Genomic DNA, 14,700 nt, shown 5'->3' on the forward strand with positions numbered 1-14,700 from the left:
TTTCCACAGCACAAGCTGACTGACCAGCTGGGTTCTTCCTCCTCATCCCCAATTCTTGCCTGCCTCCTCTGAGAAGTCTCCCTTGCTCCTTCATCAGTCCATGGTAACCCCTAGGCCCTCCCCAGTTTCCATGGCACTTCGCTTGTCTTTCAGGAATCCATCTGCTTTCACTTTCTGACTCCTCCCCTAAACTTCCAGCTTCTCAAGGGCAGTGGGCTGGCCCTGCCCATCCCTGTTCGCCCAGCCCGAGAGTGTATGGAGCTGGCTAATGCGAAGAACATCAACACACACAGGATGGAAATGAACAGGCATGGCGGATCTGTCCCGAGTGCCTGGGCCACCTCCCCCAGGAGGCTGCTGCCGCACCGCCTGCTCCTCCGCACACTTGTTTCCAGTCTACCTGCTGCCCTCAGCTCGGTGGGGGTCCAGGGGAGCCTGGGTGCCATGCTGGAGAGGCTTTGGTCTGGTGGGGGGTGCCGCGTTCCGTGGGGAGTGGGCCTGCAGGCCGCGGCCCTGGGTCTTGGTCCTCCGCCTTGGTGGCGAGCAGCCCCTAGGATTTTAATGCGGGCCTCAGTGCTTCAGGGAAAGCTGCATGGGGAGCTGCTAATAATGGCACTAAAATAAAATATGCTACATCTGTTATGGGTAGCAGAACAAAATTAGCTGCTCACACCTCTGACATCCAAGATGTCTTAACTTAAAATACTCCTTGGCTTACTTTACATCATTTACTGATTATATTTAAAAGAAATACAATTTTGCAATTACTGTTCTTTCCAGTGTGGTATCTATGCATCATTTTCCTTTTATGTTTATATATTTCTCCTTCATTAGTACAGTCTGAAGGGTGATTAGGATTCTTCAAACATTTTACAGAGGTTAAACGTTGATTAAGATTTAATTATTACTGTAAATAGCTTGGAATGACATATGGTGCAAAAGCCTGACATATGTGCATTTGAATAAATGAAGTGCTATTTCCCAGGATGCCTCGGTAGCTGTTTAACAGCTTTCCCGAAGGGTTATGTTACACCTCATGGTAAGATTGCTGGGATGTTATATTTTGTTGGTTTTTGCAGCTGAAAGCTAAGAACAGTTTTCCAGTTTTTTAAAAACATTGAATATTTTAAATACCTAAATTGTTTTGCACAAATTTTTGCTAATTTGTCTAACTAGGTTAAACATTTTCAAAAAGCATTTAGATTTTTAAGCGTGGGCGCTGTGCATTGTGTCAGTGGCAGCACAGGGATGAAGGGAGCTGGTAGGGTGGAGGGGACTTGGGGTGGAGCGGTGGGGCAGGGGAAGGCAGTTTCAGGCAGGGGCTCCTGGGTCCTGAGCTGACTCCAGTAGCCAGAGTGTTAGGGTGTTGGGGAGGACAGGAGAGAGGCGCCCCTTCTCCAGGGTCCCTTCCATGCCCACCAGCCTTAATCCTTAGCACACTACCCCCTGCCTGGACCCTGACCCACACACTGTGGCTTGACTGAGCTTTCTGAAGTCTCCTTTGTCCGTGCCACCCTCTGGCCACCTCCTAAGGCCTCCATGGCTTCACATATACCATGTCCCTAGGACCAAGTTCAGCTGAGCTACAACACAAAGGCCTGGTAGTTCTAGGATCTTGCCTGGGGCATCTGCCAAATGAAGGCACTCAGGGGTAGGGTGGGGTGGTGGTGTATGTCACTAAGAGAGCATCTCCCTCACTGGCCCAACTCAGGCTATGCCTAGAGTTGAAGGCCAACATCTGTGCTGCTGTGGTTTCCAGGCAGGCAGTTCTTGCCGCCCATTTTATTTCTACCCCTTAACCACAGAGACTCTAGGCCTGTGCTAGGTCTTAAGGACTCAGAATGAACAAGCTCATCCATAGGTCTGCCCCAGGGGGCCTTGTGAGCTGATGTGGAAAGTAGAGGATGGGCAGTCATCCCCTGCCCCCCAACACTGTGACATCACTTGGGTCCTGGGCCAGAAAGGTTGTCTTGCTCATCCTGGGTGAGTGGTGGTCTACAGCTAGGCCTGTAAAGCTGATTGAAGACAGAGGAGACAGGGTAGGAGTGGGAATGGAGGTGGGAGGTTGCCGCTAACAGCCCGGGCATCACAGGCCGACTTGAGGTGAGGCAGGGAACAGCCTAGTTTGGATAATGAACCCAAAGAAGTACGTATATCCTGCATCTTCGGGATAATGGGAAATGTAGCGGCGGGAGCTGGGGGCGTGGATGCAGGCCACTGGACCATTTTTTAGTGAGGACAGGGGTGAGCAGAGCTGAGATTCAGAAGGCAGTGGGCTGAACTGGATGGGTCTTCAAGGGAAGGGAAGGAAAGGGGGTGAGAGGGGAAAGGGAGGGAGGGCAAGGGAGGGGAAGAAGGTCGGGGTCTTTGGTCACACAGCCATTGACTAAAGGTGTTACTGCCTATACCATGGAGCTGGGCTGGGGCAGGGCGAATAGCAGGCTGAGTTCCATTTCATAATGGTTGAGTTTATGGCACCATGAAGCAGCCATTGCCTTTGACTGGGCAGAAGTCAGCCACAACTGGACACCCCTCAGACGTGACAGCCACCAGGGGTCCAGGCAGACGAAAGTGTTGTGAAGTGAGGGTAGCAATGACCTTGAAGAGAGAGCTTTTGTAGAGAGTGATAGAAACAGAAGCCAGATTTGCTGTGGGCTGAAGCCAGTGGGAGGTGGACAGGTTGACTTGACCAGAATGGACAATTTAAAGCAGCACGGTTGCTGGGGAGAAGAAATACCAGGCCGAAGGAAAGCCTGACATGGTAGAAAAGAGTTTCCTCAGATGCAAGGTTCTTGTGGATGTGGAGACGCTCGCTCATGGGGAGGAGTCCATGGGCAGCACCCTGGGAGAAAAGAAGGGCGTGTGGGAGAGGGCCATGCAGAGAAAGGAGCAAGGTGGAGCCAGGTGGGTCTCTGCCATCCAAGGGGAAGGGACAGGCAGGGAGGGGGTCAAGAAGGAGGGGCAGGGTGTGGGGGGATGTGGGTTTAATGCTGGGAATCTAAGGACAGCTTCCCATTGGTGCCGCTGGAGTTAAGGCTGCTCCACCCCATCTGAGGAGTGGGAAGCCAGGAGCAAGCTGCTGAGGTGACTCAAAAGATTGTGACCTCTAGAGGATGGGAGAGTGACTTGTCCAGAGTGATGGGCCTGGAGGAAGCTGTTTCCAGCTGCTCCAAAGGTGTAGCTGAGGTCAGGAGCAGTAGATTTTGAGGATCTCCATGAGGCAGTCAAGTTGAAGGGTAGATGGACAGGACCCTCTACCAAGCAGGAATTAGAAGGATCCTTGAGGCTGGAAAGGAGCTGAAACAATTGTTCCTGAGATCTGAGTTAGGGCTGCGTGCGTGCGTGCGTGCAGACAGACAGAACGGAGCATCTGAGACGTGCAGTATTAATGGTCCAGGAGAGCAGTAAGTGGGGTGCTCCCAGGGGAGAGGATTTTGGGGGTGCTAGAGGGTGGGGTCTTGAATGTACAGGGAGCAATGAGGGAAACCCAGAATCTAGACATAAAAGAGGCTAGTCCTAAGCTGGAAGGGTGATAAAAGAGGGGGCATGCATTTCCCCCCCCCCCACTAGGACATGTGGGCACTGGCTGGGACACATGAAGAGGGACAGAACGGTGGGTACCAGGGCATCCCTTAGATCCGCTGTACCTCCCTTCCTGCCCCCCCCACCCCTGCACTCTTCTTTTTTTTCTCTGCAGATTGAAACCTCCCAGTTGGAGCCTGAGATAGCCCGGGCTACAAGCAGCCGCACAGTGGTGTACAATAAGGGGCTGTGAGGGAAGCTCAGCCGGCCTGGGAACGCAGCAGCCCTCTCCAGGCCGTGCGCATGCGCGTGCGTGTGGGGTGGGGAAGGAGTCTCATGAGCTGCATCTGCAGGCAGGCGCTGCCTGGAAAGCAGTCACCACCCCCCGCCCCACCCCCAGCAGTAGGGAGACTAACCATTCATAATCTGACATAGGGGAGAGGAATTCTGACACATTTTCTACACAAAAAGAATCAAGTGCATCTCTGGGCCTTACACTCAGCACAATTCCGTGTGAGCCGAAGAACTGTAGAGCGCTCCCGGGGTAGAGTTAGGATCCTTTTATATGTTGCTCTCTCTCTCTCTTTTTTTTTTTTTTTTTTTTTAGTTTTGTATCAGAAGCAAGTCTGAGCCTTGGTTGTAGCTGACCAGAAGCAGCAGGTGGACAGGTGGCGGGAGCCAGAGGAGCCTGGGAGCTGGGATGGAGTGATGGAAGCAAAGTATCATGGCTAGGCTGGATGGGCCCCTGGGTTAGAGAAGGGAAGGAGGGGAGGGGGAGGGGGCCTGCACCCCACAGGATGAACTAGCCATAGTCAAGGCTCTCAGGCATTGGCTCACTCCATCGAGGAGCACTAGAGGCCTCTGGAAGATTCCGGGAAGAGCAGACTCTGAATGTAGCCGGCTCCTATCCCACACCACAGCTGAGTGGAAGTCGGTGACCCTCTGGTAAGGGTAATCTTTCATGGAGCTCTTACTGACCCCAGGCCCCTGAGAGCACCTCAGCTCTAGTCAGGGAGCCTCAAGGAGGAACATTGTTTTCTGGGAACAAGGAGAAGAGCCTGTTTGGGCCTCTGTGGTAAGGTTCTTTTCCAAGAGTAGCTAAAGTTTCCTACTGGGACAAAGGTGGGTTGAGCCCACTACTGTCCAGTCTGCAGCCACAGAAGCTGTCTGTCACACCCCACACCTTCCCGCAGAGGAGAGTCTCCTGCCTCAGGGTGCAAGGCCAGATCCCTGGTGACCGCCTGAGAGGTGGCATCAGCCCAGCTCTGGCACTAGCACAGGCTCTGTGGCAGTGGACAAGCCACCCCCATCACTTCCATTCCGTGCCTGAAAGCAAGCATCTCTCTCTATGGTGGATTCTGGACTGGAAAATGGATCAGGCCACTTTGGAAATGGCCAGCACTTGGCTTACGAAAGGACCTTGCCCCTCTGGATGTGACCCCCCACCCCCTATCCTGGAAGCCCTTGACTTGTGCCAAACACTTCATGGCTGTGGAGGAGGCAGTACGGTGCCTGAGCTGGGCATGGGGTCACACCACACGCCACCACCTCTCACTACTGCGGTCTTGAGGCCTCTTCCTGCTGGCTCCATCTCATCATGTGTAGGCTACAGAGGAAGAGATAGGCGGGGTCTGGGTGGGGGTGAGCAGGGTGACTTCAGGTGCAAAGGACCAACAGAAAGGAGATACACTGATCTTTATAAAACTGTCGCCTGCCCACACTAGGATGGGAGCCCTGGCTTAAGTCCTTGGAACCTCCCCCTGGTGACTCAGGAGGGGTCGGACTGAAGGGGTGAACGTGTGCGGTTACAGTAAAAGGCTGACCCAAGGCAGCAAGGACAAGGCCTCAGGTTGCCTGCCAGAATCTTAAGGCAGATGTAGCTGCAGTGAGGTGGGTCTGCCATAGGCATCGACACCACACTCCCCAGGTATTGCCTGGGCACTAGCTCTGTCTGGAACCTCTTTTGAAAAGTTCGTTCCCAGCTCTCCCTGTCCCCACTTGTCATGGAGCCTTGTCATTACGCATTTTATTCTGGGACCAAAACCACCCTCACCGAGGCCTGCCTCCTCCAGAGGCCCAGCCTACCAGGGCTCTGCCAGTTTCCCCTCTGTACTGGCTGTCCTCATGGCCTCAGCATCCCTAGGTGTGCTTTGTGTCTGGGTGATTTCTGCCACAGGCCTAAATACAAGCCCAAGTGAGCTAAGGAGCTAGCTCTTTTGGATATGCTGTTGCAGAGCGTCCTTGTGGCTCAGTGTGACGGTGACTAGGGGTCTTGGGCTATGCTGCTAAACCCTGTTCTGACTTCATAAAACCCATAAGGGAAGCTTTGTGTGAACGCAAATGCCCCTATCTGCTGAGGCTTGGAGGAAAGAGGACACAGATGAACTCTCCTTGGGTCTAGTTTTGCCAGCAGTTGGGGTGTTCCCTGCAACAGGCTCTTCAGCCCTGACATTCCCGGCCAACTCTCCTGTGGTTACTTTAAACATTCCTTCCAAGGATGCTCTTCCATCTCCGGAAAGCAGTGTGAGAGTACAGGAACTCAAAGTCCAGGATGCCAGGATGGCCACCAAACCAAGATGTCTGCACACTCTCTCTCACTTCCTGATTGTGGCTGTCTTCTGTCTGAAGCCTCTGGTCTGGGTATGGGTGGGAGCCCTGAGGAGAAGAGGCAGTGGGAGGCAGGGCCATGATAGGCTTCCAGCCTTGGGCAGGTATGAGTGTGCCTCGGCACACCTAGGGACTTCAGACTGTCTTTTTAACCTCAGAAAAACGATCAATGTATGTGATTTATGTCATACTAATGAGCTGTGGGCAATAAACGTGGATTTAAAACACACCCACGTGCAGCTTTGTGAATTTTCGGGCAATGGGGGGCTGAGGAATGAAGACACACAGAAGGAGCAAGTAAAGGCAGCCTGTGGACGTTGTGCCCCCCCCCCAAAGGACGGTGCAGGCCCAGGGCTCAGGAAAGGCCCAGAGGAAAGGAGGACGGCTGTGTGAGGGCAGGAAGCTGGAAGAAGAAGGTGAGTTGAGACCACAGAAGAGGATCGACCTGCTTAGATGGATCAGCAAGGAAAACTGTTTGCCACACAAGCCTGAGCCACTGAATTCAATCTTCAGAACCCATGGTGGAAGGAGAGAACAGGTTCCTGAAAGTTGTCTGATTGCCACACGTGCGCCATAGCATATGAGCCCCCCAGGCCTCTGTCCACACATGCAAAAATAAAAATAAAAAATAAAAAAAAATAAAAAAGACTCCCGTGGCTGGGAGGCTGCCGAGGAGACATGCCCAAGGGAACCAGGACACTTTTAGGATTCCAGTAGGTTCTTGTGCTGTGTGGACCCACAATGCCGGAGGGTGTGGCCTGGAGACCTATGAGGGCTCTGAGCCAAGTACAGATGTGAAGCTTCCTGTGTGTATGGCCTTAGCCCCCGAATTCTGCCCCTTCCCAGTCCCCCATGTGTTGGCCAGTTTAAATGTCAACTTGACACAGCTATAATGAGAGGAGGGGACCCTTAATTGATAAAATGCCTCCATGAGATGGGATTGAAGGGTGTCTTCTTAATTGGTGATTGATAGGGGAGGGCCCAGCTCATTGTGGGTGACGCCATCCCTGGGCTGATGGTCTTGGGTGCTCTAAGCCAAGCCATGAGCAAGCCATGGGGAGCAAGCTGGTAAGGGACATCCTTCCATGACTTCTTCATCAGCTCCTGCCTCCAGCTTCCTTCCTTGTTTGAGCTTCTGCCCTGACTTCCTTCAGTGAAGAGTACAGATATGGAGGATAAGCAAAATAAACCCTTTGCTCCCCGACTTCCTTTTGGTCGCTGTGTTTCATCACAGCAATAGTGACCCCAACAAGGACACCCCAGGACCAGGATGATCACCTCCTGATAGACCTGGCGTCTCTCCCAAACTGCCCTCTAGAAGTCCCCAGGGGCTGGCCTGCCCTTTTCTTTGGGACGCTGGGCATCTTCCAGGCTGCAGGCAGAATGATATGGGGAGACAGCATGTTGCAGGCAAATGCGGGCTCAGCCAGGCCCTGCATGGCCAGCGGCTGTTGTAGACACTTCTTTTCTGTGTATGTACATGTTTGTGAGCATTCAGGTGCACATATGTGTGCACATGTTGTCTAGAGGCCAGAGGTCAACTTTGGGTATCATTCCTCGGGAGCCATCCAGCTTGATTTTGAGATCTTTGACTGTCCTAAAGCTCTCCGAACTGCCTAGACTGGCTAGCGAGAGAACCCCAGGATCTGCCTATCTCTATTTTGCTAGTCCTGGGACTTAAAAGCATGACCTAGCACACCTGGCTTTATTATTATTATTATTATTTTTAAATTGTTGTTGTTGTTGGTGGTGGTGGTGTTAGTAGTATTTGGTTGTTTGCTTGGTTTTTTCGAGACAAGGTCTCTCCACATAGCCCTGGTTGTCCCGGAACTCATTACATAGACCAGGCTAGCCTCAAACTCAGAGATCTACTTGCCTCTGAGATTAAATACATGCACCACCACACCTACCCCTCTGGCTTCGTACAAGTGGGTTCCATCACTCTGCCAACTGAACTGTCCCCCAGCCTCCGGCGTGAGTACTTCTGAACTGAGACTTGGTGTTCTCAGCTACCAAAGGTCAAGAACAGGGTCACTCACTGGCTTGTTGGAGGAGTAGAGAGACCAGTGGGGGACTGCACCGGACCCCTCTCTCATGCCTCCTAATTATCTGGCGTGTGGGTAGGAGGCCTGAGCTCTGGGCCTGCTTAGAATGGATGAAGAGGGAAAAGACAAGAGGGAGGAGTCTCTCTTCAAAGCTACACCTTGAGTTCAAGAGGCTGCTGGTCTCTGGGGAATTTCTGTGCCAAGAGCCTCACAGGCCACAACAACCCCCATCAGGGCGGAAATCCTTGACTCTCAGGACATACACAAATCCCTCCTGGGAACTGTTTGTTGTTTTTAGCTGGATTGGGGGCTCAGCTCCTGCCCAGCTCAGCTCAGAGATCATTAACGCTTGAAGAATGCAACCTCTCCTCTCCTCAGTCCCCATGCACTGGCCTGGATCTAGGCGTCTTCCTCCCACTCAATCAAAGACTAGGAGGGTCAGAATGCTGGGGTGCGGGGGAGGGGTGTGTGAAGGGTGATGAGTGACCCTTTCCTGAGGCCTGAGGATCTTGACTATATTCAAAATGGAACCTCCTTCAGCACCCCTGTCCCCCACCCCCAGCCGCTGTTGCTCCTGCAATGCTATCTACCCCCCCTAGCCACTAGTTAGGCCTCCAAATGGGAATTTCTCATCCACTCCTCCCAAGTCCTTTTCCATCCTTTTCTTGGAGTATCAGGTAGCCTTGCTGCCAATGGCCAGTAACTGCCCCTCAACACACACACACACACACACACACACACACACACACATACACACACACAGACTGGCAGGCAACAAATTCTGTCCTTGGAGACTCCACGCAGCCCTAGTGAGGACAGGAGGGTTGCTGTCAGTCCCAGGCCCCCTCACATTGTTGTCTTCCTCTTCCTGGGCAAGCCTGGCTGCCGAGAACAGAAAACTCTGACCACTTGAAGCCATAAAAAATTCATTGTTTCCAGACCCGAGGCAGGATCCTGGAGAGGTGAGTGAGGTCGGATGGAGCCACTGAGGTCTGGTGGAGAGAGCACGGAGGAGCCAGAAGACACGGTGCATCTGCTGAGAGACAGGTAGGGGATACTGCCTGGTCACGGGAGGTTGGGGAGACAGGGCCTAGGCCGACATGGTAGAGATAAGGGTAGAGATAAGGGTAGAGATAAGGGTCACTGAGAAGGGTGCGGCAGCAGGGAGCCAGCTGAACCCCTTTCCTGTATGGGAGACTGGGGAGAAATGACCCTACATCTTCAAGCCTACAAAGGCAGAGAGGAGACCAAGTCTGCAGGGGAGGGCAGCCATTTCATCTCAGCCGTTCCTATAGATTTCTGGAAGGCAGCCAAGTGGAGATACCAGGAGACCAGCAAGGGCTAGAGACAGAGGCTTGCATCCTGGAAGCCAGTTGAGGTGACACATGCCTGCTGTCATCCCGGCACTTGGGAGGTAGGGGAAGGAGGATCAGGAGTACAAGGTCAGTCAGTCTCACCAGCTATGAGACTCATTCTTAAAAACAATACAAAAGACTTGGACATGCTTCATTCTGCATCTGGGAGGACAGTACATTAACAAGAGAAGGCCTAGGATAAAGTTCTGTGGGAGCCCACCTCTGTGTGGCCCAAGGAGAGTGTGGAAGCTAACAAGAAAGCTCAACCAAGGAGAAGCAGAATGGTCACAGTGTGGTCGGGGCAAAACCAGCTTTCTGGGTGTGCGTGCGTGCGTGCGTGCGTGCGTGCGTGCGTGCGTGTTTAGGTAGCCTCAGAGGCATCAGAATCCTAGAGCTAGAGCTACAGGCAGTTGTGAGCTACCCAACACAGGCATTGGGAAGTAAAATCAGCTCCTCTGCAGGAGCAGTGCACACACTCTTAACGCTGAGCCATCTCAGCTCTCCCTCTCTCCATCTTATTTTTTTGAGCCAGGGTCTCTTACTGAACTCACAAGTTATCTTTTTTGGCCAGACTTCCTGGCTAACAAGCTTCAAGGAATCTTCCTGCCTCTGTGTCCCCAGCACTGAGATTATGACTTATTTGTTTGTTTGTTTACAGGGGGATCAAATGCAGGCTTGCATAGCAAGCACTTTACTAAGTGAGCCTTCTCCCTGGCCCTACATGGATTATTCTTCAAACAGATTTGGTTGTAAACCACATGTCACGGTAGCCTGACACTGAACGCAGTGGGTATAGGAGGGAGACTGAGGCAGGGGTGAGGAGGGACTAACGACAGGAAGAAAAAGACCAGCAACCAGCAACTGAAGACAGTGTCTTCAAGACCAGGCAGACTAGAGCCCATGCCGGAGAGCTCTTGAGCCCTCCAGGTGAGCCACGGAGGTTCCAGGAGTCAGGTGGAGAGGAGGAATTGGATGCAGAAGTGTCCAGGGAGGATGCAGAGCAAGAGTCAGGCCCTGTCAGAGGCACCTGCACCCTGTTCACAGTCCTGAGAGATGGGCTCATGGAGAGCTTGCAGTCTAAGTGCTACCAATGGAGTCATGAGCAGAAAACTAGGACTGGAAGAGCAAGGCCGAGGCTTTCGCCCTCCTGGCCTTCCAACTTCCGTGGACTGCTCTCCATGCAGGGCCATGGCTCCTGACTGGAGTCTCCCTAACCAGCTGTTTTCTCCAGGCTCTGCTGGTCACTAGTCCTGCCCCTGCAGGCCTAAGGGCTACACAGCCTTCCCACTGTTACTAAGGGCTCCCCAGGCTACAAAGGGGTACACCAACAGTTTTCAAGTTGTCCCTTTGGTCACCTTCCCTCTGTTGCCCCGTCTGAAGTTCCCTTCTCTATGTGATGGGAAGGCATTCCTCCCAGGGATCATTTTTCGCTCTGAGGATGGAAGGCATAAAATTGGAGACGTAGGTGAGCTGGTAGTGCTTGCGCGGCATTCATGAAGCTCGGAGTTTCAGGTCCCAGCGCCACTTACACCGAGCACGGTGGCACACCCAGGCGATCCCCAGCGCTCTGGGGTGAGGGCGGAAGGATCACAGCTCAAGTTCACCTTCAGTTTTTTGTTTGTTTTTGGTTTTTTGAGACAGGGTTTCTCTGTGTAGCCTTGGCTGTCCTGGACCCGCTTTGTAGACCAGGCTGGCCTCGAACTCACAGCGATCCATCTGCCTCTGCCTCCCGAGTGCTGGAATTATAGGCGTGTGCCACCACGCCCAGCTTTCACCTTCAGTTTTGTATTAAATTTGAGACCAGCCTGGGATACATGATACCCTGTCCCAAAAGAGAGGGAGGGAGGGAGGGAAGGAGGGAGGAAAGAAAGACCAAAGTAGGGTTCTCTCTCCTGTAACAGAAGTAGCCTGGAGAGGGCATGACAGTCTAAGGCCTCTCTTATCAAAGAGTAAGGGTTGTGTTGAGACTGAAACTTGGATGCAGAGGATGTCATTGCCACAGCCATCACCTGGCATCCTCACGGCTCAACACAGTAGGTGTAGAAATGGTCTGAGCGCACTTCTTGCTCTGTTAGCTTGGACCAACCAAGCATAGCAGGACAAGGGAATATCACAGAGAGAGAGAATGGGAAACAGCTGGGAGGACCCTGTGGGGTTCCACACTAATTTGGATGGAAGAGTAAACAAGCCAGTAGGGGCATCCCAGCAAAGGACATCTTAATGTGTGATTTGAAAATATTTTTTTTCTCAAGCATGGGAGAGCTGGTGACAAGATGCTGAGGTGCCGGGTGCTAGGTGCTAGGTTGTCTGCCCAGACCCCAAGGTCTTGGGGGGTCAGGAAGACCAGAGCTGCTAGCTTCAGTCTTGGACAAACGAGGGGGCATGGCCAGGATGTGTAGCCACACTCCATGCACGTGCGCAGCACACATGCACAGCCACACGCCCACACCCACCCACACAGTCACACTCTCTCGCACGCCCACAGCCCTCCCAGACACTCCAAACACCCTCACATGCACTCACCCTCACACGAACCCCAGACAGCAGATGGGGCGCTCGGGTAATTGGTTAAACCTGTTCCCGATGTCTGGCTCCGCCTTGGCAGCGCCGTCTGACAGGAAAGCTGGCTGGGCCTGCACCGCTAAGCCTGCTGCCCCCCATCCCCTCCCCCTGTGTGGCTGCCCTGGAGCAGGGTCCCAAAGACGCCTGTGGGCAAACTGGCACCTCTAGGATAGAGCCTGGCTCTACATTTAGATTGCTTGGTGCCCCGTGGGAAGCAACCGCAGCACCTGTGAGGAGAGACTGGTAAAGAGACCAGGCACCATGCCGCTCAGAGGCCAGTCTGGGAAAGTTCTGTGGACAAGAGGGCTTGTTCCCTGAGAGGCTGCACATGGGTTGGGCGTGAAACACTAAGAACTCCTTCTGCTTGCTACACTTGAGGCTCGTGCGTGCAACTCTGTGCTCTTTACAGGTGCTCAGAAGAATCAGGCTGTCGTTCCACCGGGCTCTGGAGGTCAGCCCCACTGAGGAGAAGTGGCTGAGCAGGCTTGCTTAGAGACTGAGGCCTAGCCCAGAAGCTCACCCAGACGGATAGAGGGGAGGAGGCTAGTGTCCGCTCTTCTGCCCTTCGCAGGGCCCCTTGGCCAGGCAGGAGCCACTCAGAACGGGGAGGAGCAGCAGTCCTGTCTTCCCACTGTTCGGCTGCATCTGCGTCTCTTCTTCGTCTCTTTGGGAAGAGACTTTGGTTTGTTCCCTGGAGAGGGCCCAAAAACTCCCAAATTAGCAAACCTGGCAAGCCCGCAGCTCAGAAAATAGTTCATCCTGATTCCATGTTTTTCAGGCTCACAGAAGCCTTTATTAATGAAGTCACAACACCAATATTTACCGTCTGCGGGAGACGCACAACATGGGGGGGGGATGGAGGGGGCTCCCCACCCCGCCCCCCAAGCAGGCCTGCCTAGGAAGATTGGCAGGTTTCCGGCCCTTTTAGCCCTCTATCTTCTTGACAGGGCATTCTGCTATGATGGCCCAGGACCCTCCCCACCCCCCACACCCAGCCAAGCAGCGTAGGATCTTCAGAGGAAGGGCTCACTCATTCTGTGCCCCCACACTCATTCTGTCCCCCCCCCCACTAGTACTGAAAGGAACCCTCTCCTCCTACCCTACCTGTTCACTCATACATGAACGGCTTCACTTGCTTGGCAGGGAGAGCTGTTGAGGATTGAATTCAGACCTAGCCAGGTTAGGACTTTTAAGATTCCATGGATGTGTTCATTTGGTGGAGGCGGGGACAGGAGGGACAGCATCTTTTTTGGTTTCTGGAAATTGGAGTGGAACCCTCAGCAAGACAGGCAGAGTAGAAAAACAGGTACCCACAGGACAGTGTGACTGGCCTGTGCTCTCAGCAAAAGAACCTTGTGTGCTTGGGTTTCTGCCGCTAGGCCAGGTGACAGGACCTGGGGGCCTTCACCGTGGAGCAGGTGTCCACAGGGTACTCACCGACATCCCAGATGGGAAGAACAGCACAGGCTAGCAAGAGCTGTGGCCGCTCACCCAGGGACACTCAGGCACAGGAGGAGCGACAGAGGAGAGGCCCCGGGTGTAAGAGAAGCAGCAGCACAGTACAGGACTGAGAAAGAGGAGACACTCTCCTGCCTGAGGAGGGGGAACAGAACCCTCCCGGCCTCAGCATGGAAGGTCTTCTTTAATAGTCACAGAAGCCACTTAATGTCCATGCTCTTCCCAGATAGCAGCTGGCAGGGACAGCTGAGGGATGCTGCACTGATGAAGTGTGGCTGGACATCACTGTCCAAGCCAAGAACGGATGAGCTGAACAGGACAGACGTGAGATGTGGCTGAGCCAGAGGAAGAGGAGACAAGAGACCCAAAGTGGAGGTGTAGGGATTAGGGGGGACAAGAAGGACATTGGGGCAGAGGCAGGGACAGATCGACCTAGGCAGGAAGTGGATGAATGTGGCCACAAGAGGAGTTTGGGACAGTGGTTGGTGACTGTTGTTCATGTCAGCAGAGCGCTAAAGTGGACAGTTGGTTAGTTCATGGGCAGTGAACGGAGACAGACCTGGGTGTTGGGAGGGAGAGACTGGTGGAAACACAAATCAAACTTCTCCAGGATGGAGGAAAATGTATCAAGGGGGAAGGACAAATAGACAAATTAGAGGGCAGGTGGACAAAACATCACTGGGCCTGCCTTGCCTTTCTTTGTTGAGTCAAGGTGTCCCTGATCCCTGATGGCCTCTGCAAGCTCACCATCAAGCCCATGGACACCAGGTGTGGTGGCTCATACTTACAATCCGGCACTCAGGAGGCTGGGGCAGGAGGATTGATGCGACTTGGAAGCCAGTTTGGGCAAGAGAATAAAACCTTGTGTCTGAAAAAGAAGCCAAAACAAAGGGCTGCTTGGGTTCTTCAGGACAGCTGCACATCTGTGTGGGGCCTGGGCTCGGGACCTCCCTAGCTTATCCCCAGGACCCCTTCCCCTTGGATGTGCCTCAGCTGGAGAAGCCACCAGAGCCTGTAGGTATAAGGAATCCTTGCTTCCTGACCCACCCCCCTTGAGTCTGCCCGAGACTTCCCTTCAGCCTCCTGGGCCCCGGGCGCCTTTGCTGACCAGCTCCCACTGAACCGAGAAGGGAAACCCAGCAGCCCAGGCT

The 14,700-nt window shown here is 53.4% G+C and overlaps 1 protein-coding gene across 4 annotated transcripts in view; it reads left to right on the forward strand.

Moving 5' to 3' along the window:
* SFXN5 (sideroflexin 5) overlaps window positions 1-6,358 on the forward strand; it is a 122,550-nt gene extending 116,192 nt beyond the window's left edge. For all 4 annotated transcript variants that reach the window (XM_084766180.1, XM_084766177.1, XM_084766179.1 and 1 more), the window contains one exon: window positions 3,698-6,358. In XM_084766180.1, the coding sequence (XP_084622306.1) occupies window positions 3,698-3,775 (78 nt within the window). In that variant the 3' untranslated portion in view covers window positions 3,776-6,358. The remainder of the gene's footprint in view (window positions 1-3,697) is intronic.
* The last annotated feature ends 8,342 nt before the right edge of the window (window positions 6,359-14,700 follow it).

Source organism: Acomys minous (assembly GCF_964271855.1).
Source record: "Acomys minous genome assembly, chromosome: 17".
In the NCBI taxonomy this organism is placed as follows: Eukaryota; Metazoa; Chordata; class Mammalia; order Rodentia; family Muridae; genus Acomys; species Acomys minous.